At 40.9% G+C, this 26,511-nt stretch overlaps 1 protein-coding gene across 1 annotated transcript in view; it reads right to left on the reverse strand.

The window, feature by feature from the left end:
• Nucleotides 1-3,948: 3,948 nt before the first annotated feature.
• The window catches only part of LOC308135741 (adenylate cyclase type 1-like), a gene marked incomplete at both ends in the record, with an annotated part of 40,682 nt that continues 18,119 nt past the window's right edge, over nucleotides 3,949-26,511 (reverse strand). The window contains 16 exons of the mRNA XM_080503843.1: nucleotides 3,949-4,383; nucleotides 4,974-5,098; nucleotides 5,205-5,319; nucleotides 5,412-5,510; nucleotides 5,596-5,742; nucleotides 5,884-6,000; nucleotides 7,156-7,282; nucleotides 7,953-8,215; nucleotides 8,424-8,513; nucleotides 9,270-9,354; nucleotides 9,473-9,570; nucleotides 11,574-11,771; nucleotides 14,739-14,894; nucleotides 16,792-16,929; nucleotides 17,578-17,740; nucleotides 18,735-18,862. Of these exons, the coding sequence (XP_080359969.1) occupies nucleotides 3,949-4,383; nucleotides 4,974-5,098; nucleotides 5,205-5,319; nucleotides 5,412-5,510; nucleotides 5,596-5,742; nucleotides 5,884-6,000; nucleotides 7,156-7,282; nucleotides 7,953-8,215; nucleotides 8,424-8,513; nucleotides 9,270-9,354; nucleotides 9,473-9,570; nucleotides 11,574-11,771; nucleotides 14,739-14,894; nucleotides 16,792-16,929; nucleotides 17,578-17,740; nucleotides 18,735-18,862 (2,484 nt within the window). The remainder of the gene's footprint in view (nucleotides 4,384-4,973; nucleotides 5,099-5,204; nucleotides 5,320-5,411; nucleotides 5,511-5,595; nucleotides 5,743-5,883; nucleotides 6,001-7,155; nucleotides 7,283-7,952; nucleotides 8,216-8,423; nucleotides 8,514-9,269; nucleotides 9,355-9,472; nucleotides 9,571-11,573; nucleotides 11,772-14,738; nucleotides 14,895-16,791; nucleotides 16,930-17,577; nucleotides 17,741-18,734; nucleotides 18,863-26,511) is intronic.

Genomic DNA, 26,511 nt, shown 5'->3' on the forward strand with positions numbered 1-26,511 from the left:
AAAGACTCTCTTCACACTCACATTCTGCCTTTGCGCGTCCATTTGACCCAGATGATTTCCTTCTGATTTCTGCAGTTCTCCACTTGGTTTGCTGCTTCATCAGCCAATCATTGAGAACAGCTGTGCCTGATTACTGACGATTCCTCCCGACCGCTGCACTCTTTACCAAACATGTTCAGCAGAAGTTAAAACAAGGACACTTTTGCATTTTTGGTAGAACATTTAAGGGCTTTAAGTCTCTAATTTCTCTTTGTTTAGACTTTATCTTGCTGACCCTCTACTTCAAAACAAGCTGTTATAGAGAATCAACCTCTTAGGATTTATGGCAGCGTTCAAATTTCTTTTATCTTGTAACTATTTTAATATTGTACTTCGACCAATTGACTTTGTTAATATTTCTCTAAATAAATTTTGAACATAATTTCCTTCACTTATTTGCTGTTTGATCAATTACTTTTTTCTCTTTTCATATAATTATTCACTTATTTTTTCAGATTTTCATTATCTGAATTGTTTTTTAATTAAATCTGATGTTTTTCTTATTTATTCATTTGAATTTTGTTCTTCAATTAATGTACATTATGTTGATTTCAGGTTTATTTCTGATTTGTATTATTATATTTTCCCACTTAATTCAATTTGATTTGTATAACTCATATTTATATGTGACTGTGCTTGTGTATCATTTGATTTGCTTTAATTTTCTGTAAAACATTGTTAACTCCTATATTAATTTGTTAACAACAACAACAACCACAACAATAATAATAATAATAATAACAATAGCAACAGCAACAACAACAAAAGGAAATCCTTGAAATGTCTTTTCTAAAAGAGACTGTGTAATGCAATGTTAAAGTAATTCCAGTTACCTCAGTGCAACTTATGCATTAATGTGAAAAGTGCATGAAAGATTTGTATTTCTTGGAAATAAAAATCAAAGTGACTCCACTTTCCTGAACCTACGGCTCAGTTAATTATATTCCAGGAAACAACAGAGGTAGGCTTGGACTTTTTTCTCCTTTTGTTTTCTTGTTTTCCTTTCCATGTCTTATTGATCCGATGGATTTCATTGATCTATTTTTTGACCTGTTCTCAGCCCCGGTGACTCCGGGGAGGATGTTGTTTGCTGCTCGGTGTCGGCTCAGGCCAGTTTGATGGTGAGAAAGAGTTTCTGTTAGGAGAGATATCTTTCATGTGTGCTGGATTAAACCCCCTCCCCCAAAAAAGCTGGATAGAATGAGTTGTTTTTCAGGTCAAGAATGAACATACTTCCAATGTTGAGCTGTGTAAAGAGTAAATTCACAGTGCAGGAAAAAGTGGCTTAAATCCAGAGGGCAGAAAGGAAACCATATATACAGACATACTACACATACAAGTGCTTAATTGACTGCCACTATCGAAGTTGACATATTAGCATGGTTGCCATATTGGATGAGGACCCACTTCACCTGCAAGGAGGTTTTCACGCAATTACAATGAAAATTACTCAATGGACATTTTTTTTTTAGCTCATTTTCATGTTTGTTTTCTTTTCTACATGTTGTATTCATTCAGAATGTTTTTGCACAATTAAAAACCTGACATTATATTAAGATAATACAAACTAAAGTGGTTATGTTAGCTAATATGGTCACACCAGCCTGTTTTATATTACCACAAATGAAAAGTTTATTTCCTATCATTCAGTCAAACATAAAACGGAAATATGGGAAACGTGGAATGTGGAAATGGCTCTTGGTACCCCCTTGTGGCCAATAGCTTGATTTTTCGACATCTGCAACAGATTTTCCCCCCAAAAAAGATTATTCTTTTAATAAATGTTTTTTACCTGGAATAGAAAAAGTTAGTGTGTCTGAAGACATCTCTAACAACTCAGAAGTGATATTTTATGCACCAATATTGTCTTTATTACAAAATAGTCAATAACCCAACTTTACACTGTACAAGATACAACATAGTTTACAGCATTTGGCTATTTACAAAAAAAGTATGATCTGCATATCAAAGTCAATATATCTAAAAAGGCAGGTTGCAGTCACTGTAAGCTTATTGAGTAAGGCAAAACATTGGAGACATGTCGTATTTACACTTTTGCAGATCAAGTGAAAGTCCAACGCGGTGGTTATGATCACATCTTGTGTGTGTCATCGACTCTGCGTGTGGGATGTGATTAAGCTTATATTCATCAAAAGAAAACTCAAACTGGAGCTTGAACATCAGAAGATGTAAAAAGTAGATGCTAACATGGCATAAAAAGAGAGGAAATCTGTGTTTGCTGGATTATTTCTTCGCTGGAACGAAGCCTCTGGGTGAATTCTCCTTTAAATGGCGCTGCATTTGTAAAAAAAAACAAACAAACAGGCATTTGTGGGATGAGCAGCAGGGCTGAGTATGTGGAGTGTGGTTGCAGAAGTTCGCGAGATGAAGATAATCTATAATCTGGATTATAGTTTGAATTACATCAATTAGCAAGATGAAGATGCTCTGTAATGTAGATTATAGTTAAAATCACATCAATTGGTGGGATGCATATGCTCTGCAATCTACATGTAATCCAAATTACATCAGTTAGTTTGAGGAAGATGCTCTATAATCTGGATTCGGCTGCTCATTACACGAAGTCCAATACAAATGTACTGCCATATAACATAAAAATAAAGAGATTTTCTGACTGTATTGTCTATTGTTGCCGTGCTGTCGAGAAGCATCGATACAAATAATAAATGAGTGACTGAGGTGACTCACAAAGCTCCTGTGGTCATGAGTGCCATCCAACATGGCGGCTAAAAGAAGGGCGTGCATTTGTGGAAGCTGTGTGCTTATTGGGATGCGTGTGCTTAATGGATGAATGGCCGACCGAAACACATGTACATGGATACACATACTGTTTGCTTGCACCATATCCTGCAGAGACGTACGGCTTTGTGCAATTGTGACTCGTTCACTTTTGGCATTGACTAGTTTTCACAACAGCTCATATCAGACCTCAACACAATGGCTGATTCTTCTCCATAACCTCTACTGCCTCCGCACCGTCACACTAACCCCATTTGTGAGTATTCACTGCTTCACGTTACCTTAAACAAGTGTAATAGAGGGGAATTTAATAAAATCCGTTATTCCAGACACCTTTTGTTTTTCCTCGAAGTGGCTGAAAAAGACGTTTTTGATAGTATTAGTGTTACCTCCTGCCGAGGCAATACACGCAGTAAAACTGAGGATCCGTGGAAAAAGCTCAGTACTTTGGTTTTCTTTCAAAAGGAGCATCATTACTATGGCTGTCAACTCTTAAAAAAAAATGTCATGCACTATTACTGTTAAGATAGTATAATAAAAAGCTTATTTCATACAGTGAGCTTTCCAGTATAAAAAAAAAAAAGAAAGGTTTTGTGCTGTTTTGTTACAATTCAGAGTTGATCACACATGCATACACACACACTCACAGGTACACACATGCATGCTACACCCAAAAAATAAATAAATAAATAAATAAAAAAAAGTGAAATAACACAACGTCACACTGTAAATAATGCAATGTATCCTTGGCAGAATCAGAAAGACAGTGCAAAAGCAAAGAGCATGAGTCTTTTTTTTTTTTTTTTTAATCTGGATGTGGGTGCACACGTCTCCTCATACATGGAGCATGTGCCACGATAAGGAATAAAGACGCACGCTATACCTGGATCCGACGGAACCCAGGAACACCTCGAATCAAGAGTCGCGGAGGTGTTCAAGGGCGATTGGCGCGTTTGTCCCTTCACTCTATATCCAAAGAGTGGCGAGCAGGTAAAAATCCCTAAAAGCAAGTGTGATTGTCTGTGTCGTCTCTTCCTGTCACATCCGGGTCGTGCCGCGGGTTCGGGATGTATTAGAAAATGAATAAATAAAAATACCTGGACAGACGTCTCCACCCCTCCGCTGAGTATTTTAAAACCGGCGTCCTGCTTACACTGCTACGTCCGCCACTGCCGCCGCCGCCTCGATCCGGATCTCCGTCACCTCCACGTCGTCGCCCACGTCGTACTCGTCCTCCTCGCCCACCGCCGGCACACGCGGCGAGGGCAGACATATTGCTTGGCTGTTGCCACTGCTGGCGGCGTTCATCTGGACGTTGCTGCCCATGCTGGCGTGCGCGGCGGTCAGGCTGGCGGCCGACGACATGCTGCCCAGGTTGGTGGGGACGCTCGTCTTGCCGCAGGAGTGGATCCGACGCGCCAGGCTGACGGAGCGCATCACAGAGGAGGTGGTGGCCGTGCCCACGCCCTGCACCTTCCCCTCCAGGAAGTAGGTCAGCATCTCACCTTTGCCCTTGACGCTGACGTTGCCGCGGGAGACGAGGTCGTAGTTGGTGTTCAGGAGCCGGTAAACATCCTCGGTCACCTGGATCAACAAGGCAGAAGCGGCAGAATGTCCCACGAAGGCACGATTTGATCTCGAGTACAAAAGCAGTACAATCTAGAAAGAACTAGAAATCTAAATCTCAGTTTTTGTTGTACTGCAACAAAATATTAAGATATTAACAACTTCATATTTAATAAACTATTGTTGTACAGCACACGTCAAACCTTAAATGTCAATTTTAACACTATTCTGCCTCAGTTCACCATGTGCTTTACAACTTACATATCACAGTGGGAGGTTTTTTTACTACACCATTTACATCTTCGAAGACATAAAACATTGGTGGCACAGAGTGGGGTGCTATAAGCAATAACACCCATAAGAAATATGATTTAAAAAAAAAAAAGAAGCACTTGAAGTGTAAATATTATCATTTGTTGTCTGGCATGATTGTGTATTGAATTTCAATAAATACCGTCTCAAGATCAATCTTTCAACACAAATGTCAATCCTCAACGAGGCGCATTGGGTATCAATACTTTCAAAGCCGTCTGCACATCACAAGCTGCTGTCATTGCGCTGAGAGAGATGTTTTCCTCAGCTGGCGCCGAAGCTCAGACTCTTCCTACCTGTATTTTCCCGGGCACTCCGGTGCTGTCCATCCGACTGGCCACATTGACCGTGTTGCCCCAGATGTCATACTGAGGCCGGCGTGCTCCGATCACTCCGGCGACCACTGGGCCCACATTGATCCCTGTGCAGCCACATCAACCCAAGCTGAGTCAGGAGTGCAGGTTCTGAGCATTTCAGTTCAAACAGAGTGGCAGTGGGATGATTTACGGTTCCAGGCGCAGACTCACCCACTCTGAGGACAAACTCATTGTACGACTGATAGTTGATTTCGTCCAGAACGTCAAACATCTCAATGGCGTAGTCCGCGATCGTGCTCAGATGGTCGTAAACTGATTTTTTGTCCTACAAAGGGGAAGTTTACCCCCCAAAAAATCAGCCTTTGCGTGAAATTACCATTCATAACCAGACTATAAATCCAAATATTTGATTGATACCTTGGTACCGATGGTGGGGACGAGACCTATGGCGGCCATGTAGGTGCTGCCGATAGTTTTGATCTTCTCGATGTCTTTGTAGCACTCTTTATCCATGAGCTGCCAAACACACGTTCAAGTCGAAGTCAAACAACGCACGATCCAAACGGTATGAGGATAAAGCGCGCAACGAGAGGAAAAATACCTCATCGAAGTCTGCGATAATTTCATTCAGTAATCTCAGACACTCCACCCCCATGTTGTTGCCGTCCAGCTCGATGTAGAAATCATTAAAGTTCGGGATTGAGGCGAAGAGGACTCCGACTTGTGCGTACGACTGATAGTATAAATCCTAATGGAAGTCAAAGAAAGAGGACAGCGTGAGCAAGAAAAAGAAAATAGGTCCTTTCAGGTCTTCTCATCGCCGTTTTGTTTGCGGGCCATCTACCTGTTTGTGTGTCTGTCTGCATGCCTGTGTATTAGCGTGGCTCACCATGTTCCTGGGGTTCGACATTAGGAAGTGCTGAGCCACGTGTGCAGGCAGAAGGTTGAAGAGGATCCTCCGGTTGTCCAGCTTCACCTTCTCCATGCCGTCTCTCTCCTCTTCCGCCTGGCGGCAGCAAACAAGGGCACAGCAACACACGTCAGCCGCTTCCTCCGGGCTTCCGCCACGCGGGGGCAGTGACAAGCCTTCCGAGGCTAACGCCACACGCTGCTGCTGCAACTGCTCAGTTGGATGAGCAGGCTCGGGTGTATTAGCATGACTAATGCAGCGAAGTTAAAGGGTTAAATGGTTTAAAATTCAGCTTCAACACTTCTCTCCCACTACGTAGGACACTCAGTGCCAGTTGACACAAAGCCAAAACAAGCTTCTTCTTCCTTGTTTTGGTGAGGAACAGACAGATGGCAGCCTATAAATACATAACCTCCTCGCATAACCAGACAGTTTATACATATAAAATCTGGAAGGACAGGATTCCTACAGTTTTGTTGAATGCTTGAACCCTTTGAACAAAAAAATTGAAGACACTGTGTGCGTCAGCCAGTTATTGAGTCCATCTGTCAGTCAGTCTGATCAGACTCTCAAACTACCGTAACTTTAAGTGACGTAACCTTCGCCAGAAAACCACATCTTCACCTTTACAAAACACATAAACCAGTGTTGTTGTAACAATAAGTGAAGATACAAGTAACGAAAATAAAAATACTCAAATCATAAGTGTAATAGTTACTGTACTATGAGTGGAAAACAAAAACTAAGCAGTTATTAGTAAAAGTCTTGCAATTGATGTGTCTTATCAAGGTGTGTTTAACTGTATTCAAATGTGGAAGTAAGAAATTAGAAATACATTACTCTAACTCCGCAGTATTTTAAGCTGCTTCTACTTTTATTGGTAGTTTTTACAGTACATGACTATACTCATACAAGTTACTGAAACGTATACATACTAGTTACTTCCTCAAAGCATTTGACTTATTTGAAAAATTGCTGAAAATAAAATGTATCTGGTGTTGGAAGCTTTGAGCAGAGTACTTTTAGTTGAATACTTTTCAATAACAATGTACTCAGACATTAAAGTAACACGTTGCAAATACTGATTGTTGTCATTTAAGTAGTATCTACATTTCAGTAATAAAGAACTGTCTTATTATTTACATGGCCGTAATGCTTACTCAGATTTAAGTAAAAACAAAAAAAGTAAAACAAGTAAAAAGTGGTGATCTGAGAAATGTGGAGGAGAATGGTGAGTGGAGACACACAGACCTGCACAGCCCACAGGAAATCCAGGCGGAGTTTGAGGTCGAGCTGCCTGGAGTGGAGGGCCAGAGCACTGACGAACAGCAGTAGGGACAGGAGGGGCTCGTAACCCCGGATGTGGAAGGACCCCCCACTGTGAAGGAGACCAGAACACGAGTCAGCGCCACACCGGACCACACAGGGCAATACACACACACGCAGAGGAGGGCCGGACGGACCCCCCACTGTGTTCGGGAGAGGTTTCACTTGGGAGAAGTTTTAAAAGGATTGAAAGGGAAGCATGGAAGCTGTTTTTAATTGTTTTTCTTTTAGTTGCAGAATTCTAGTGGGAGGGGTCTGCCATTGTGGGCGGAACCTCAAGACTCTGGTCCCACCCCCACATCTGACCCTCAGTCTGCTGATTTGGCATTAATAAGCATGTGTGTGATGCTTCAAAGGCTGGGCAATGAAAGACGCGCGCACGCGCGCACACACGCACGCACGCACGCACAATGAGTACATTGCTACTCTGGTGTTATTTAGTAATGGTATTACAAAACTTTAATAATTCATCAGTTATTCAATTACCGGTATTTGGATGTTAGCTGAAATGACATCACTTAGTGGGAGGAAGATGCTCGATAATCTGGAATTTAGTGGGGTCGGGTGATCTATGATCTGGCTGGTAGTGAGAGGCAGATGTTCTACGATCTGGAAATTAGTGGGGTTAAGCTACTATATAATCTGGATGTAAACTGAAGTCACATCAGTCAGTGTCAAAAAGCAATGGACATGTCAGGTGCCCGGTTTCGCATGCCACCCACCCTGCGGTCTTGCGGAAGCCGCTCAGCTCCAACACGGTGATGTAGAGCACCCCGAGGAGGAGCATCAGCGCCATCTTTGGCAGCCAGGAGACACGCAGGAAAAGTGCCAGGGTGAGCGTGCCCACCACGCAGGACAGGAAGGCGTAGCGGGCGCCGTCACAGGGCAGCTCGGCCATGGTGTGGTTAGCGCCGCTGTCCACATCGATGATGAGGATGGAGCTGTTGGTGTCGGGACCTCCAAACAACCAGGGCATGCAGCCCACCTCAAAGGCAAACAGAAACATGCATTTATATAAACTAACCCAGTTATTCAGTTTAATGTCTAATTGCACTCTGAAACGAAAGCATAGAACAAAACGAATAAACACACTGGTTCTAAAACTTGTCATTTTTTTTCCCTGCACATCTGGGTCAGATAAAGTTGGGATATTTGTCCTGGATGAAATCTTTTGTGTCTATACTTCGACTTACCACACAGGCCTGAGCCACAGCGTAGATTAAGAGCACGATGAGAATGCAGAGAGCCGTGCGGATCTGAATGGTCAGGCACCCAGGAAAACACTGAGACACCAAGACATCAACAATAACGATGAGGCAGATGAGAAATAATAGATATGTCACATCATGGTCTGAATAACAAGACGTAATGTATAGACTGCTCGCTGAAATTTCGAAAATAAAAAGCTCTTTCGACATTTTGATTTTAGTTTTGTCTTATCCAGCTGATCATTAGAATTTTTTTGTTCAAACTGTATTAAAAAATAAAAAAAATAGATTTTAGCATTCATACACAAGATATGTCAACTTCAAGTTTCAATTAAAAATATCAATAGAAAATAGTATAGAAATGTAGATATAAAGGACTATGTATTATTTTCTCTCTTTTAAAGAATCGTCTTAGTAGCTACAAACATACAGATACTTAAGTTGATCATGATTTCATAAATAGTGATGTGAATTACATGACGTAGACTGCCATAAAAATACCCCAAAAATTTGAATTAATTACAGTAATTCGTTTGTAACCTCTCACTTCCAAGTCTAAAAACATAGAAAGTGAGTGAAATTCATCAAAGTGAGGAAACTAGGTGAGTGAGAGCTTAACAAAAGACTGAAATTTAAAGTCTCGAGCTTGTTTTAATCACAGTGATTTAAAAATAGACCACGTGTGGTTAAACTGACACAGAAAAGCTTCAAAATGTCACAATGTCAGCAAAAATCTGATTGACATCAGCTAATCTGAACTAAAAAGGCAATAAGCAAACGTAAACGTTGACTTTGTGAAGAGAAAACAGGAAGGAGAGTTCTTGTATTTACCTGCATTCTAGTGATGTGCAGATACATGATACACGCTACCAGGAAACAGATGCAGAAGACAAGAAGGACTAGAACCACTGTGCCCCTGAGAGGGAGGAGAAAAAGGAGTAAGCGGCGGGGTTAGCTGGAGACCGTGTAAAACAAGCCGACTACAGGAGAGCGAGGGACAAGAATGAAAGGGGAGGGGCATTCGTCGTACGTACTGTGGTATGATGAGAAGATACACAAGGCCAAACAAGGCGGCGAGGATCAGCGAGAGCACCACCGCACTGGTGAAGTACTCGTCAGGAACCTGGTGGTACTGTGCGGAACCAGAGAGGAAGGCAAGTCGGCGTCAATATTGTCACATCAACGTTGGTTCAAAGTGCAAAATTTGTCCAAGAAAACTAGGATTTTTAGTATCACAAGGCCAAAGACGGGCAATCGTGGTGTAAAATCTATCGTCTAATGTCATACAGTTTGAGAGGTTCAAAGACGTAAGTTGTAACGAGGACCTTGTCCTCTCTGTATATCGCACAATGTGACTGCTGCTGCAAGTTAAGATGGCAACGACCAAGAGGAATACAACAGGGAGTGGTGGAACAATCCCAGTGAATGGTTGGAGTGAACCACGGGGAAATCTGTCACATCAAGGTGAATTACTTTATCATCAAAGGATGAAGTATATTTCAGGTGCATACAGTAATTTGACAGTTTGTAGCTCTGAAACATTGTAAAAAACAAACAAAAAAGCCTTTTTTGAGCTTGACCTGTCCATATTGTTATATATACTTTGTTTTGCCTCCTTAAACTTCGGTATAAGACAATAAAACACAAGCATTGTAAACTGCTCAGTTACCTCTGTCATTTGTTTTGCGAGTATGAATTGAATTTATCAAAAGGTGTAGCATGGAGTAAAATTCCATTAATAAGAAGTTATTTGTCTTATTAAATCTCAGACATCTTCATTCTAGACGGTAAATCTATGTAGACAAACGTCACAGACTGATGCTTAATTCCACCCACACTAGACGAATGGCTTTGTGCAGTCCACTTGTCCACCGTATATATCCCGTTATACTAAGTTTTTCAACTTTAAAGCTCTCCCAGGATACCTCCTAGTGGCGCTTTTACACTAGCACCTTCTCAACTACTCAGTTCGTAGGATTTGCCATTATGGTCTACTATCTCAAACATAGTTTTACGCAGCGGGCCGTCCAGCAGTCATTTGCAGCTGCACCCACCAAATAAAAAAAAAAAATTAAAAAAAATTAAGAAGGTTGGAGTTACGTGATGCACCTGAATGCATCACTCATGTATTGGAGGCATGAAGCTCCTTAACCTGTAAAAAAAAATCCATAAATTAGCTGAGCTATCTTTACTGACTGGGTTCATAGCTTGTGACAAAAGTAACGACTTATAGTCCAGAAATTATGGTACATCCAAACGTATGTACTGATATAAAACTCAAACATCCTCAAAATAATGGTCTCGGCTTGCTGAACGTGCTGATGCCTTTGGTGTTAGCGTAAGCTCTCCTAATGGAAGTTACAGTGAGCTGCCTTCAGACGAAAGCTATTGGAAAACAGTCTTAGCGTTAGCTCTCTTAGTGAGGGAGCTACTGTAACGGTAGCCGTTCTGATTTTGGAGGTAATGGAAATTACAGTCTTATCATTAGCTCTAGCTGAGTGGGAGCTAATGGAAGCTATGATCTTATCATTAGCCACCTTAATGTGGACACTAATGAAAGCTACAGTCTTAGCTTTAGCTGTTTTAATGAGGGAGCTAAAGGAAGCTACAATATTATCATTAGCTGCAATCAGGTGGGAGATAATGTAAGTTACTGATTTAGCATTAGCTGTGTTGAAGGTTTTAATTTCACTGAACGTCATATTTGTCTCATTCTTTACTGCAGAAGAAGGTCTACTTTGGTGTTTCGCAGCTGTACCTCTCGTTTGTTGACGTCTATAACTTCTGCTCACATTGTGACTAAGTCGCTTCCGTTTTCTAGAACATTGTTTGCACTTGTGCAGATCAATAATCACATAACAGCTAACGATCAGAATTTTAGTGAGCATGTAAATGCACTCAATGACTCCTATATGGTGTTTAATGCGTTCTTGTGAAAGAACCAGCTGAAAAAAAAAAAAAAGCTTGCACAAGGATAACTGCTTCACACTGTTATCCAACTCATTAGCGATAGATAATCTGGAATACAGCCTGTTTTCTCCCAACGATTACTCCACGTTCCGATGTCTGAGACAACCGGAACGCACCCTGACTGCGCAGACGCGATATTCGCCCGCCATGGCTCCGATCCCTCACCCTCTGCTCGCGGTCTGAGCACTTATACATGAGCGTGAGGAAGTTGAGGTCCGCCGTGTCCGACTCGGTCTGTCGGGCCTCGATCAGTCGACCGATGTATCGGTTGACCCGTGTCCTGGGGCTGCTCTGGATCACGTTAGCCTGGTTAGCGTTGTTTCGGTTTCTCAGTTTCTGCGGAGCCGTCCGCATGGCCCTCCGCTGGTGATGCATGTCCAAGAAAAAAATTGTTTTAATCAAAAACAGAAAAGAAACAATGAGAAATATAAAACAAAAAAACAAAACACAGAGCTTTGAATAACAACAGTCTTGATAAACAGGCTGCAGTGCAGCGCCCTGTATTCTCTGTGCAACTGGAGTATTATCATATTAGGAACAAGGGTGAATACAAGTCAACAACAAACACAGGCGGATGATTATACTTTCAGATGAGGACGTCGCCTTCACACTTAACTTCATTACCGAACGCGCCCCGCTGTGTCTGAGTGTCTGCGGCAGCCAAAGTGAGCAGCCTCGCAAAACATTGTGTATTGGAGCAAAGCCAGAGTGTTGTATGTGTGTGTGTGTGTGTGTGTGTGTGTGTGTGTGTGTGTGTGTGTGTGTGTGTGTGTGTGTGGGTGGCTCAGTGCAGTGAAGGGGGCAAAGGGTGAGCCGGAATCACCAGAGTGTTGCGATGAGATGTGTGCAGCTTCTTCCATTTTAACCTTCTTCCCTGTTCCTACCATGTTGGCACCTGCTTCCGGTTCAGACGACGATATCCTCCATTCATTCATTCTTTCACCTAATTCAGGATGCTAAAACTCAGGCCCCGTTTACACGACGACATTTCAAGTGAAAAGGCATCATTTTTGCACGTTTTTTTTTTTCTTCCTTTGTTTCAGAAAAAAATGTCATGTTGACACAGCAACGTGTTAAAAACGATGTCCATTTACATGGAAATGGAAGAAAACAATGTAGTTAGCATTCCAGGCCACAAGAACGACGGTGTTAGATTGGTATTCTGGGTGAATCTCAACTCTAAAACGACCAAGTCCCAGGAGAATGTGGACTGGAAGTCATGACACTCCGGAGGCCGCCGTGGTTGTTATTGTCCATCTTCAGGTACAGGTGCAGAATAAGTAGTTCCTATGGCCGTGCAGTAAAACTTGCAGTTCCACCTTGGGAGCCCTTTCAAGTGCAGTTGTCGCGTAAATGGGGCCTCAGTCTTAAAGAATTTGAATTTTAGCTGAAGTGAAAATAACAAAAGTAGCTTAGCCTTACACTAACGCAAATAGTTGACTAATGAAGGATAAAGACACGCTTCTCATCTATTAAAGTAATAAGAAAAATCCATGCAGATAATCAGTTATTGTTTGGATTACAATAACTCTTTCCTTCCTTCTCTAATTATTATCTTGCCCGCATAACGTGTAATTATCACATTTTCATCAGATTTCACTTCGCTTCCCTTGTATTTTGCGTTATTTCATGAAGTAATTCTGCCCCTTTCCTGACCCTGTTCCCATCTCTTCTTTCTCTGTGCATCTTCACGCCGTTGCTCTGGGTTATTTATAAGGCGGCAGCTCAGTGGCCTGTGGACTTCTCCTTGTGCTCCATATTGTGCTCCGTGTAGCACAGGACACATCGTGCAGCCGTGTCTGGTGCACAGGAAAAAAAAAAAAAAAAAAACAACAAAAAAAACCCCACCCTATTCATTCGTCTCTTGTCCCTCATATTGCTCCCCTGCGTGCCTTGAATGTATATGTCATATCGCACAGTGCAAGTGTGTGTGGCCTGAATCTGAAATTGTCATTCAAGGGCAGTTTATATATGATATATCCTGTCTCCCCTTTCTCATTTTTCTCTTTCATAGACACCAGTTTTCTCTCTATGATGTGAGGATACTGTTATTACTGGTAATGTAGACATAAGAGGACATTTATGTTGTGTGAGGTGCAGACTTGATGGATGTAGCCAGAATACTAAAAGCTGCATTTCTTTTTTTTTTTAAAGGGACCTTTATAACATGTGTTTAAATTTCAAGGAAAGGAGCTCTTGACATATCTGTAAAACCCAAGAGTTTTCCGCTGCGCCAGCAAGTGATCGTGTTTGGAAAGTCCTGCATTTTTTGTTGTTTTACTTCTTCTGATGATTATTAGTTGCACCGGAATTATGATACTTGTACATGTAGAGTTCTTGAATGTGTGAGACTTTTACAATCCGTAGGAGCTCAAGAATAAATGGGAAATGTGTGGGAGTTGTACCATGTGTAAGAAACAACCCCTACATTGTGTCAGAATTGTAGAATCACTGAGAATTCTAGAGCATGTCAGTTGAAAAAAAATCTATGTTCTGGTATTTTCTAGGTTCCGAGAACGTGTGACACTTGTTGAGAATTCATGAGAATTGTAGAACATGTTAGTTATAGTGTATCAGGACAATCCAGGAATGTGTGTGTCTGAAATTGTCTAGAAAATCTGACATTTCTAGAATGTGTCAAACTTCAAATATCTTTAGATGTTCTTGTATTTCTGAGGTTTCTGGAATGAGAGTGAGTTGTCTATTTTATGAGAATTATAGAAGTTGTTTGTTCTAAAATGTGTGAGATCCAGAATTTGGGACAATCCTGGAACGTGTGAGAGTTGTGGAATGTTTTGGAACTGTAGAACATAGTTCTGGAATGTATGACAGTTCTAGAATAAGTGAGAATTCCATCAAGCAATGAAGGTAATAGGATTGGTCAATGCAGAAAAGTACTTTCCGCACAGGGATAAATAAAGTGCAATTAGTTTAGTGTAGATTAATTTGAGAACATGTGGCATTTTTAGAAAGTATGTGAGTTCTACAATTTGTGACAATTTGAGAATGTCAAATTGAAGTCACATTACATGCACATTACAGTGTATTATAGAGAAAAAAGGCTAAAACATTTGGTCCATCCACTGTAGACTAAATACATGCATGTATAAATACATATATGTGAGGCGACTTGACAAGAAACAACATGACAAATGCTAAGAAAAACAAAACAACAAAAAAGGGAAAATCAGGATGTGGTTTGAATCACGAAACAATGAGGCCACATTTACAAGCAGTCACAAATGAAGTCTTTCGTCTAAACAGTGAAGGTTTGAGTCGACCACAACACGAACAAACACAGACATGTTAACACAGACAGTGAGTTTATACCTTATCACCGTCCTCGCAGTTCATGACATTGGAGAAGGGAATCTCAGCCTTGAACATCTTCCTGCAGTGCATAAGCTGCACTAGTAAGTAGCACACAGTTTTGAACTTCATCTTTTTGGCGGGCTTTATATCCGAAAGAATCAATCCTGGGAATATCTGTCACCAGATAAGAGATGGGAACAATGATTAAGTCAAGATACATTTTAATGATACGTCTTATGTAAAGGCTTTGTAAAAGTCATGCACAGGCACTGGAGGGCGTGCACGGGCACACGCGCTCATGAGCACACACACACACACACAGAATCATCAGGAATTTCACTAGAAAGTGGTTAAGAAACAGCTGTTTTTTTTGTTTTTTTTTAGTTTTGATCTTGTTTCAAAGGTTAGAGCAACTCCAACGCAGCAGTCAGGGAACATCTATCTGTGCCGTCAGAAATATGAAGAAGATTAACAAAGTCTCTCCCCTATCAAAGAGAAATACACGTAAAATACACACAACTATAAAACTTCAATACATAGATTCCTACGAGGACTCCGGTCACACACAGCAAGGCTTTGTGTGCGGAACGTAAAGACCTACTGAGAGGAGGAACACAGCGGGAGGGAGAACAAGAAATGGCAGAGGGAGGGAGGAGGAAAGGAAGAAAAGAGAGTAGGAGAAAGGAAAAGGAATGGAAATCAAAAGAAGAGGAAATAGGATGGAATGAAAGGAAGAAGAAGAGAAAAAGAAATTATGAACAATAGAAAAGGAAAGGAAAAAAATTAAGGAAGGGAAAGAAGTGAAGAAAGGAAAGGAAAGGAAATCAAAAGAAGTCAAATGAAAGGAAATGAGGAAATGTCATTTAAGACAAGGAAAGGAAGTGGAAGTAAATGTAATCAAAGGAAAGGAAAAGGAAAGCAAGAAAAAAGGAAAAGATAAAAGGAATGATGGGACAAGAAGTGTAAAAACGAAGAGTGAAATATAAAAGAACTGAGAAGAAATCAAGGAAGATAGAGGGGAGGAAAGGAAAGTAAACAAAAGAAAAAAAAGGAAATACAGGATTGTAAGACAAAGAAAAGATGAATAGATGGGAAATTAAAGAAAATAATAAAAGAAAGAAAGAAGAATAAGGAGGCTGAATGGAGAAAAGATGAGAAAAAACTGGAAAGGGAAAGAAATGTAAGAAAAGACTAAGTAGGAAAATTAGCAAAACATAGAAAAAGAATGCAAATTAAAGAAAATACAATTGAAACAATGAAAGTAAAGGAAGGAAAACAAAAGATGGGAAATGAGAAGAAACAAATGGAGAGGGAGAAAAGAAGCACATTAAAGCAAATGAAGAAAGGAGAAAAAACACAAAAAAAATACATGGGTAAGAAAATGTAGGAAGTTGAAGAAAGGAAAGGGAAGAAGAAAAAAAAAAAAGGAAATGTAATGAAAGGAAAGAAAATGGAAGAAAAGTGAAGAAGGAAGGAAAATAAAAAAGAAGAGTAACTCAGAAACAAGACTGAAATTCCCTCTCCAGCTGCTTGTGGCACATCTGTTGGAGACGTGCTTGTTCGCACACACACACACACACACACACACACACGCACGCACACACACACACACACACACACACACACACACACACACACACACGCACACACACACATACACACACACACACACACATCTCTGCAAGTTTGTCGGACTGTGCAAATCTGAGATGATAGATGCCACAGGCTGTTTTTCTTTCCCTCTTTATAGCCCCCATCCAATCCATTACAGGCTCGACAACAGCCAACGTGTGAGCGCCGCATCACACCGGCCCGGATGCCGCCATCACATCAAGGCCGCTCGCCTTATACATGCTGGCACGGAGGTAACGGGAAGCCTGCTTTGTCCACCGAGCCTGACTCTGAGTCACCAAAGAGCTCCAATAAGAGGGATTAGCTTACTCCGGGGAGCTTTGCCGATGTTTACAGTGCTCTCCCTCAGGTATTAAAAGGTTCAGCTGAGGCCTGGGCAGAATAGACGGGAGTCATATAACTAAAACGCAATCGATTGTTTGACAGCGCTGCGGGATACCTTCCGTCGGTGAGATGGCACTATGAAGAAGGTTTCGATGTCGTGTTTTTGGAGGAAGGCGTTCCTTTCGTGGCCGTTCCCAGGCTCCACCTCGTAGTCTCCGTTCAGGCACTCTAGGGTCGATCGGGTGATGTGAACCTTCCTGGAGAGAGCAGAGGACGCCAGGCGTCAAACGTCAAACGTCTACAACAGGTTGATGGAGGGGCACGGGACTCGGAAATACGACATGCAGATAGTGTGTCTTCAACGGCTTCAGGGCCCCGTTTAGACGACAGCAGTTTTCAAGTGAAAGAAGATTGGGGTTCTGTTTCCATGGCAACGGGGCTCATCGCACGTCGTAAATGTGAAACTTTTGCCTCAACCAAAATGCAAAAACGGATGCGTTTGAAACATTATTGTGTAAACGGGGGTCATGTTTACATGGGGGGGAAGAGTAGTTAAAACACCAACTCAGGCTGCATGTGTACTCGAGTAACAAATGATCGTATAATATTAGGAACCAGCCTCAAGTCATGGCATATTTCAGGTGCTTCATTGTTATCCCCCACAATTTGAACTCATCCAATTTTTCTAACTGGTTTTGTATTTCACATAACTTTGAAATCTTTCTATTATGACTTCAGTAAATGTGCCTTTTTTTTTCATCAAAGTAGTGACATTTCAGTGATTTATATTGCACTATTCACACACATGTCAGTATAACCACATTCCAGTGACAGATTGTTTCCTGATATTGGAGCTGACAGTGAGTGGAAGTGTTGGTGGAGCGTCACGGTGCGCCTGCACTGACCCAGGCAGGCCTCCAGCCTCCATCACATTGGCCAGGGTCACATCGTTTGACCACACGTCGTACTGCCACTTCCTGAGGCCCAGCACGCCGCACAGCACCCGGCCCGTGTGCAGGCCCACACGCATGTTCAGATTGACTTCTGTGGCCTCGGCGACCGACCTGTGGGGAGTGACAGAGGGCTGCAGTGGATCTACAGAACTTTCAACGAGTTGGAAGCATGGAAAGGAAACATGCGCAATACAAGACATTGTCATTATTATTGCTGATATTTTTTATGTTTCAAATAGTCATGTGATTTTCTTATTTTTGTGTTAATTTTACAGATAGTTGAAGCAAATGGTGTTTTATTGTACTGTTTATAAAGAACAACACATACATTTTCTGTTTGCATATTTTTTTTTCAATTTGGTATTGTATCTTGTTTTTGCTATTGTAATTGTCGTTATTATTATTGACTGCTGTATTTTGTTTTTTGTTATAATAGTTCTATTCATGCTGGTTTTAAATCTGCCTTTGTTGTCAACAGCTATTATCATATCGATAATGTCATATTTACAACACTATGATCCTTGATATGTTGTAATTATAATAATTTTTATGTAATTGCATTTTTATCATTACTTATTTATTTGTTGCTATTTAAAGCAACATTTGCATCTAATAGATGAGGTCAAATGTGGACCATGAACCTGCAGAGAGAGAGAGAGAGAGAGAGAGAGAGAGAGAGAGAGAGAGAGAGAGAGAGAGAGAGAGAGAGAGAGAGAGGCAGCAGCTCTGCAGCTCAAATGCAGCAAAATAAAAGATGCTCAATCAAAAATAAATAAAGTATGGAAGAAGCTTCAATGTGACAAGATGTGGACGGAGAACAAAAGCTGCTCACACAAACTAAAAATAGACCATCTTACAACAGATAAAAACTAAATTTAGCATTTCTGATTAATCGAGGGGTGGTGGTGGTGGTGGTGGTGGTGGGGGAGGGGGTCATCCTGATTAACAGCTTTTATTGAAGTCATTAAATGTACTTGGGTCAATTCTTTTCCGCTTTTATATTGGGCAGGCTGAACAAACAAACAAACAAACAAAAAAAAAACATAGTGGATATCTGTTGTTAAAATCCTGTCAAAATGCAATGAAAACGCGGCCGGAGTCTCACGTTATGGTGTCGATCATATCGAGGCCCATCTCTACGCAGCAGTGAGCGTGGTCGGTCTTCGGCTGGGTCAGTCCAGACACGCAGTAGTAACAATCCCCCAGGATCTTAATCCTGCGACAGTGGTTCTCCTGTTCAACAGAGGAAGGAAGATAAGCCGGCACGTTAGAAAGCCTTCATTAGGTCACATTCTATTGAAAGGTTTCAGTTGGGCACTTAAGAAAGAAAAAGAACAAAAGTCTGTTATTTAACATGCAATATTTTTCAACAAAAATAAGATATCTTGGGAAGCGGTTATGGGATTTTTGTACTCCTTGAACACTGAACACAGCTCATTTGGATCGCTTTGTGCTCTTGTTCCCAACCTCGGAACAACCTTTCATCGACATCCGGAATGTTTCCAATTTTTCCTCGCCCTGTCATCCATTCACCCTTTGACAACTCGATCCTCTACCTCTCGTATTCATTCAACCACATCCCCCATTACACACCTTCCTATTCATCCCCATCCCTCCTATAGCATCCAACCATTCATCGTCCCTTCTTTACTGGTATTATCAACCGCTATTTACCCATGCCCAGTCCTGTCACACGCTATACCACTGAATTCCTCATTTATCTGTGACTTTATACCTGTACTTATATCTATTTATTTAAGTTCAGGGGCCACATACAGTCCAATTTCAACTTGAGTGGAGTAGAATGGCAAAATAGTTCCATCGTAACCTTTAAATTAAAATGTTACATCTTTTTCTTTGTCATGGTGCGGAGCAGAGGTGAAGGAAAATGGCTATATTTTAGCAAAAAACAAAACAAAACAGGAAAACAATCACTGTGGGAAATGGTTGGATTGGAGCCACAAGCCTTATGTTTGACAGTCTTGCTTTATATAAATTCTAGTGATGAGGACCGACATGTCAAACACTTCCGACACAGTTAAGGACAAGATAAACTCGACTCGGTAAAACAGAGTTCTTTTCAGTGGAATGAATTAACCCTCAATTAAGGTGAAAAAATACAACAACATACAAATAAATTAGACTAAATAAATGTCAATGCTGCGTATGCATGATCCCGCTTTTTTTTTTTTCCATCATTATCTAAGAGAAGCTCTTGAGAATTGGAACACGCACCATCACTCAAACGTATCCCACAATGCAGTGTTGAATCAGAGGATCCGTCTCACTTTAGGGAAAGAGGTGAGTCACTATCACTCTTTAGGGACAATAAGCAGTGGCTTGAAAAGACAGCTTACGAATATAACCCATTATTAGAGGATATGAGCAACACATTCATTTTACCAGGGAGACCATGTTACTGTGGGGGCCTTCTCATAACCCTTTATTGTTTCCATGGAGGTAATGGGATTGCTGGCCATGCATGTGAAGAGCACAAAGACTCATAATTATGCACATCGGTGGGCACAAGACAAGACGGATGCTCTATTTTTACCATGGGCGCTCTGTGAGTTTCAGTACAGCACAGTGGCTGGAGCTGGTTGGCTGCTCGTCTTGTGGAGGTTTACCTGCTGTGGTCAGGCTTTCTGAACGCTCGCTGGGGTGGAGGCTACTTGTGAAAAACATTGAATGTTTCTAAACAGAGATGGGCTCCATAATTCCACCCTTTTTTTCCCGTTTTTGGTCAATGAACAAGCTTAATGTATATCGCCAATACTTTTTCTGACTTCATTTGCACATTTTTTAATGGTGAAAAAATATTTCTAATCATATTGTATAAATGACGTTGAATTGGCCTTCAGACCCTGTTTGCACAACTACGCTTCATGTGAAAATGCAGAATTTCTGTGTTTTTGTTTCAGAAAAATGTCACTGCAATGTTTTGAAAAATGGTGTCCCTTTACATGGAAATGGTAAAAATACTGAAAAACCCGGGACCGGTTTTCAAAAAGTTGCATTTTCAGTGGCTCTGAGCACCGAAGTCGATTCATTTCAAGGGTCTCATGACTTTCTTTTGCCCCAAACTGCAAGCTCTGTCCTGTCTCGTCATCATATCAGACAATATATACTTGAGTGTCGGAGCCGCTGAGTTTTCTTGAGGGTGACTTTGGGCGGAGTGAAGCAGGAACAGATGGTGAGTGTAGCGAGACATGGCCGAAGCCATGGGAAGCAGGGAAAGCCCCGGTTACTTAGAGAGTCTCTCCCACTCTGTACTTTTCCTCTGCTAATCTGCAGTGTGAGGGTTTAGGCGCTGATTCAGACCCAAGCAGGATTAACGGCGTCATGTGACTGAAGCATTGTGGGCAATCTGGGTGGTCATCGGCACGGGGGAGGGAGCAGAGGAGGAGTACAGTTTGACACCTAGCCGAGAGTTTCATTTGCAAAGAAACTAAAATGTTGTGTTTTTCAAGCAAGGTCAGAAGCTCGAGCGAGAAGCACCCTCTGGGGTACAATGCGGTGGTATTAGCAACCACCTTACAAACGGTACCACCCTCCTTTAATGACAGCGGGAATGCAAATTGGGAAACAATACAGTGTGCACAAATGAGCAGGAAGAGAGAGTCGAACACGAACACAGGGGAGGAGAACATTCAGTAAATGGTTATGAAGAAAAAGATGAGGCAGCTGGGAGGTGAAGCTCATTTCCCACAAGTCCCCAAAGGAGAGGGCAGCACACACTATGCTCTGCCTTTCATACAAATACAAAGATCAGGGCTGTGCTGATGGGGAAAGATTAGGATTTGCACTCTTGAATCTTTGGAAGGGCTGAAAGGACAATAGAAGGTGTGTGTTTGCTGAACGGGGCCTCCGATAACCTCTCCTTAACCCTTTATATGACACGCGATAATGTCCTTGAATACTGAAAAAGAATGAACCCTCCAATGTGGATGGAAATTTAAGGACTTCCTGTTTCACTCTCGTGCTCTTTTCCAAGTTAAAGTGATGCTAATAATGTAAAAAAAGAAAACGCTGGAAAGATGTGAAAACATTGTAAACAAGTTACCAGATATGGTCAGTTACCCAATGAAGGGTTACCACTTCGGCTGAGTTCTTCACAAATCACTATATTCCATGCATTTTATATCAGGTCATTTTATTTACTGGACAGAATTCTGTTATTTCCAATCCATCCTGGCCTGTTGGACTCTTTCATTTCGACTTCCCATCAACATACAGAGACAGTGATTCATTGCAAAGGCGGCCTCTGTTGAGCAAAATCTTTAGGAGCGCGCCGGTATATTTCCCCCGTCTCCGCTAACTCCTCTGCACCGTGGCATATGACTGGTTATTCCCCTTTTAGTCACCAGCAGCTTTTTTATTGATTTGAATTAATTTCTGCACAACAACAAATGGAAAATATATCAACACTTCCACCACCCACCCCAATCTGGTGGGTTACAGCGAGTGGGTGTTGGAGATCTGTAAAGTAAAGCTATTATTGAGGATATATTTAACAGATATGACAAATAACAAATGTTCAGTGTTCCAAGACCGTTTTAAATTTTTTATTTTTTTTTTTATTTTTTTTAAAGGATGGCACCAAGATGCAGAACATTTAATAAGGACTGGAAACTTGGAACGTTGTTTTCTTGGAAAGAAGTGGTTGAAAATAATCGGAGAGGTGGATAATGTAGTTTTGGACAAGTTTTATACAGTGTTCTGCCAGCAAAAGCACACTTATTGTGTAAAAGTTTGGGGAAAGTCTTTGCCAAACAGAGAAGAGAAGTTTTGTTTGCAAACAGCAGACACATATGAAAGATAAGTCCTGATAGACTGAAGGGACGGGAGGATATACCCCCTCTAGATTATATATCCAAGGTAATGTTCAAAACAGTTTGTATTCAGGTGAGCAGTTATTTCAATCATTAAAAAAACAGCAAGCTTTTGATAAGTATGACTTCTGATGATTCCATCTTAGTGTGACATATATTTGACTAATAGCATACAATTGGGATTGTATCTTTGGTTTCATAGTATTTTTTTTTTCCATTGAGCCGAAGGGAGCTTTGTTAAATCTTTTAAATAACCCTGATGATGAGATCTTTCGGATTATCTCTGTGTGGGCTTGAAGAACACAGTTTTCCAACAAAAACAGCTCTATAAACCCAGATTATTCAAAATCATGGAGAATAGTACAAAAGACTCCAGAGACTCATTATGGAAACTGTGATAATGAAGTGTTTTTCCATCCTGATACTCTATCAGTGACTAAAAATGTGAATTAAAAGATCTCAGCCGGGACTTCATCTTCTTCATATGAGTCATCAAATATTCTGAAACTTTGCTTTCATTGCATTACATATATCATCAGAAGCATTTCTCCCCTCGAACTCCTTCGTCAAGAACCCGAGCGAGCATGTTTGGCTTGGCTTCAGTTGCAGTTTTGTGTACAGGCGTCAGCGGGAAACAGCAGGACTTGCTGGTGATCCCTGCATCTGTGTCTGAGACAAACCCAAACAGGGTTATTTCATCGTGTTTGCTCCAAGATTTCAGTTTTCTGGCAACCAGCTGTCACTATGTGGCCAATGAACGGCTCCTGTGCTCGATTTAGAAGTAACACATTTTGTGTACGCATCCAAACCAGTTGTATTTGCTGTAGTTTCTGGGCCAAGGATTTAGTTCCGTGCACATTTTAAACCGACTGATGAATAAAGACTTTCCAAAGTTAACTTTGTGCCTTAAAAGAAAGATTTTTTTTTTTTAAAGACATGATTGTCTATTGTATTACTTGAGCAACCAACATGATATTATAGAAATTTTAAGCACTTGTGCAGAGAATGTAATGTATTGGTGACCAGGTATATAAGGCGAGTTGATCTATACAACCCAGCACTGTGTTCATATTCACCAAAAACATCCATCTTCTTTCAATGTATTCAACATTATATCATCCAAAACGCCATATATTCACTCAACATTTAATCTCCCCATCAACATTCCATGTATCCATGCAACATTCCAACCTTTATCCAACATTCCATCTATTATTCATCCAACATTCCATTCTTCTTCCAACAGTACACCCTTCATCCAACATTCCATCTATTCATCCAACATTCCATCTATTCATCCAACATTCCATCTATTCATCCAACATTGTATGTATTCATTCAACATTCCATCCATCCATCCATCCATCCATCCATCCGTCCACCCATCCGTCCATGCTTCCTATAATCAATCATCTTTCTATTCATCCAGCATCTCTTTGATATTCATTCAATAACAGAACAAACCTGTCTTTGGATTGTGGCAGGATGTTGGAGAAAACACACTTCCAAAAGAAAAAAGAAAAAAAAAACCCACAAAATGAACAGACAGAAAGACCCTGAAGTAAACCAATAGCCACTGTACTGTGCCTTAAAAATCCTTCAAACTGTAAAAAGCCTCAGCGTTCGTCTGAAATTATCTAAAGTGCCACAAACATTCATGGAGACAAGAAGGTTATTCTGCCGGTCTCATGACTGAATGAAAAGGAAACCAACTCGTCGAGGAAGTAAGAGGCGGCAGACAGATACATCACAGAGCCATCCTAAAAATGGAAACATGAAAGCGGAAGTGAACCAGGGGGCATAAAAGACACCGTTGAGGGAAGTAGGCTGCTGTGTGTCAATCAAAAAAGCTGAGAAACAAGGAGCGGAGGAGTCTGGGAGCTGTGATGCAGGGAGGTGTTGCAGCAGGAGATGAAACACAGAGACAAGAATGAAAAAAAAAAAAAAAAGCTTTTCCGCACACACACACACACACACACACACACACACACACACACACACACACACACACACACACACACACACACACACACACACACACACACACACACACACACAAGCATGCAGACACAAAAACGTAGCTATCAATGTTATATAGCACCACAAGCGGCATGAATTAATCACAGGGCTGGCTGCTTTCAGAGCTGTTGTTTCGGGAGAAACTCAGAATGAGAGAGAAGTGTCCGTACACTAAAGGAAACCTATTTATGCATCGATTCAGAGTCTTAATCTCGTAAACAAATGCCAGTTCTTCTGCTAAAAATAACAAACACCGGTTTCGCCATTGTGGAATCCTTCAATCTGTCAGTTTTAATAAAGATCCAGTCATGTTTGGCCCCATTTCTCCAGTACAGCGCACTCAGTAGCTTCCGCCCTGTATGGAATAATGACTGTGTCTGTTCTGCATGTCAATCTGCGGTTATATTTTCACTGTCTGAGTTTGGGTGGCGATGAGGTTTCCAAAGCTTCCCCGAGACGCTCCGCTTGCCTTCGCTCCCAGCGGTAGTCGGCAGATTCTCAGCCTGGTGGCGAAGAGTTATAATTACTCCCAGCTTGTGTTCATGTGGGTGGTGGGAATCAAATCGCAAATACTGATCAGCGCGAGTGGGTTTCCTGTAAACTTCCATTTTCAAGCGGCAACTCAACGCTCCGTGGCAGTCTGAGGCTAAAGGATTATTTTCTGTCTCTTGATTTGTTTGTTTTTTGTTTTTTCGCCGCTGTCTCTCGTTTTGAACACTTTGATGGATTAATACAACAAACAGTAAAATCCGTGAGATCAAGATTGTTTTTGCTTGTGTAACTAGTATCGATTTCTGGATAGTTCTGTGACCATACAGGTGGGCGGGGAAAAAAATACAATGGGCCATCCATCAAGATGAACACTTAATCCTTGATAATAAAATCAATCCTTTACATTATAGTGCAAAATCAACACCTTACGTGCCATTTTAACACAATGAAACATATGGAAAAGCATTATGCTGCGCAATATGACACATATTTAATCATTTCTAATGTAGAAACTGTTGAAATCCGAGAAATATGACTTCATAACAGTCATCACAAAAAAACTTGCCTTTAAACTTTTTTTCTGCCACATTTCAAAGTCACTGGAAAGAAAATGTGTTTCACTTGAAGCAAAGGGATTAAACATACCAGCCACATGGCCGACCTCTTGATGTCATTTATCTAATACAAGGTAATAATATATTATATGATCTGTACAGCTAATCTGTATATAAAAATCACATTTAAAAATGTATTACTGATCATTATCTTAAACAACAACACTGACTAAATGCATCAATGTGTGTATTGTTATTTTACAAATCAAAGAATCCAAAATATTAAAAGTACATTTTGGGGGTGATTTAACACATATGAAAACAGATTGGGATCTAAAAGGGTTTACAATATGACGATATAATAATAACTGCTGGTAATCAGATAAATACTATAATAATCCATGCAGCAATTGTTATGAAGCACCAAAGTCACTTAACTTGCATGTAATATCATTTTGGGCAAAATAAGAATTTTGTAAAGGTAATTAAATATTTGTTTGCATTTGTTTCAACGGTTTACTGTAACACAAGATGGGAAATATTTTTGACATGACTATAGACTGAGTTTTAACTGTGTGCATGAACTTACTGGTATTTTCAATGGAATCCAGAAAACTTTTCCTTTTAATTTGGGAAACTGCACAGAGACTTGTCGACTTCATTGAAGGAAAAGGTGAATCAACGGCTAAATCAGACTAGTAAAGGGACAAACACACTCCCTTCATAGTTGATGTCTCCCACACTCGAGCTAAAAGCAGAGTCCGTATCACTGAATTCAGACTTGAGCATGAATTTGCTTTTACATCCCAAAGCCGAGTGCAGATGAGAGTGTCGTCACACTTTGGTGAGTGGGAGCTTTCTGAAAGCTTGGCTCAGGTTTGTTCCCTTCTACTCGTTTCTGTTAAAAATTTAGCGAGAGGAGAAAGGGACTTGGTCAGCTCCATCAACACCACTTTAGGAGAACACTGTGTTCCTGGCCCACTTC

The sequence above is a fragment of the Blennius ocellaris genome (genome assembly GCF_963422515.1).
Source record: "Blennius ocellaris genome assembly, chromosome: 10".
Lineage (NCBI taxonomy): Eukaryota > Metazoa > Chordata > Actinopteri > Blenniiformes > Blenniidae > Blennius > Blennius ocellaris.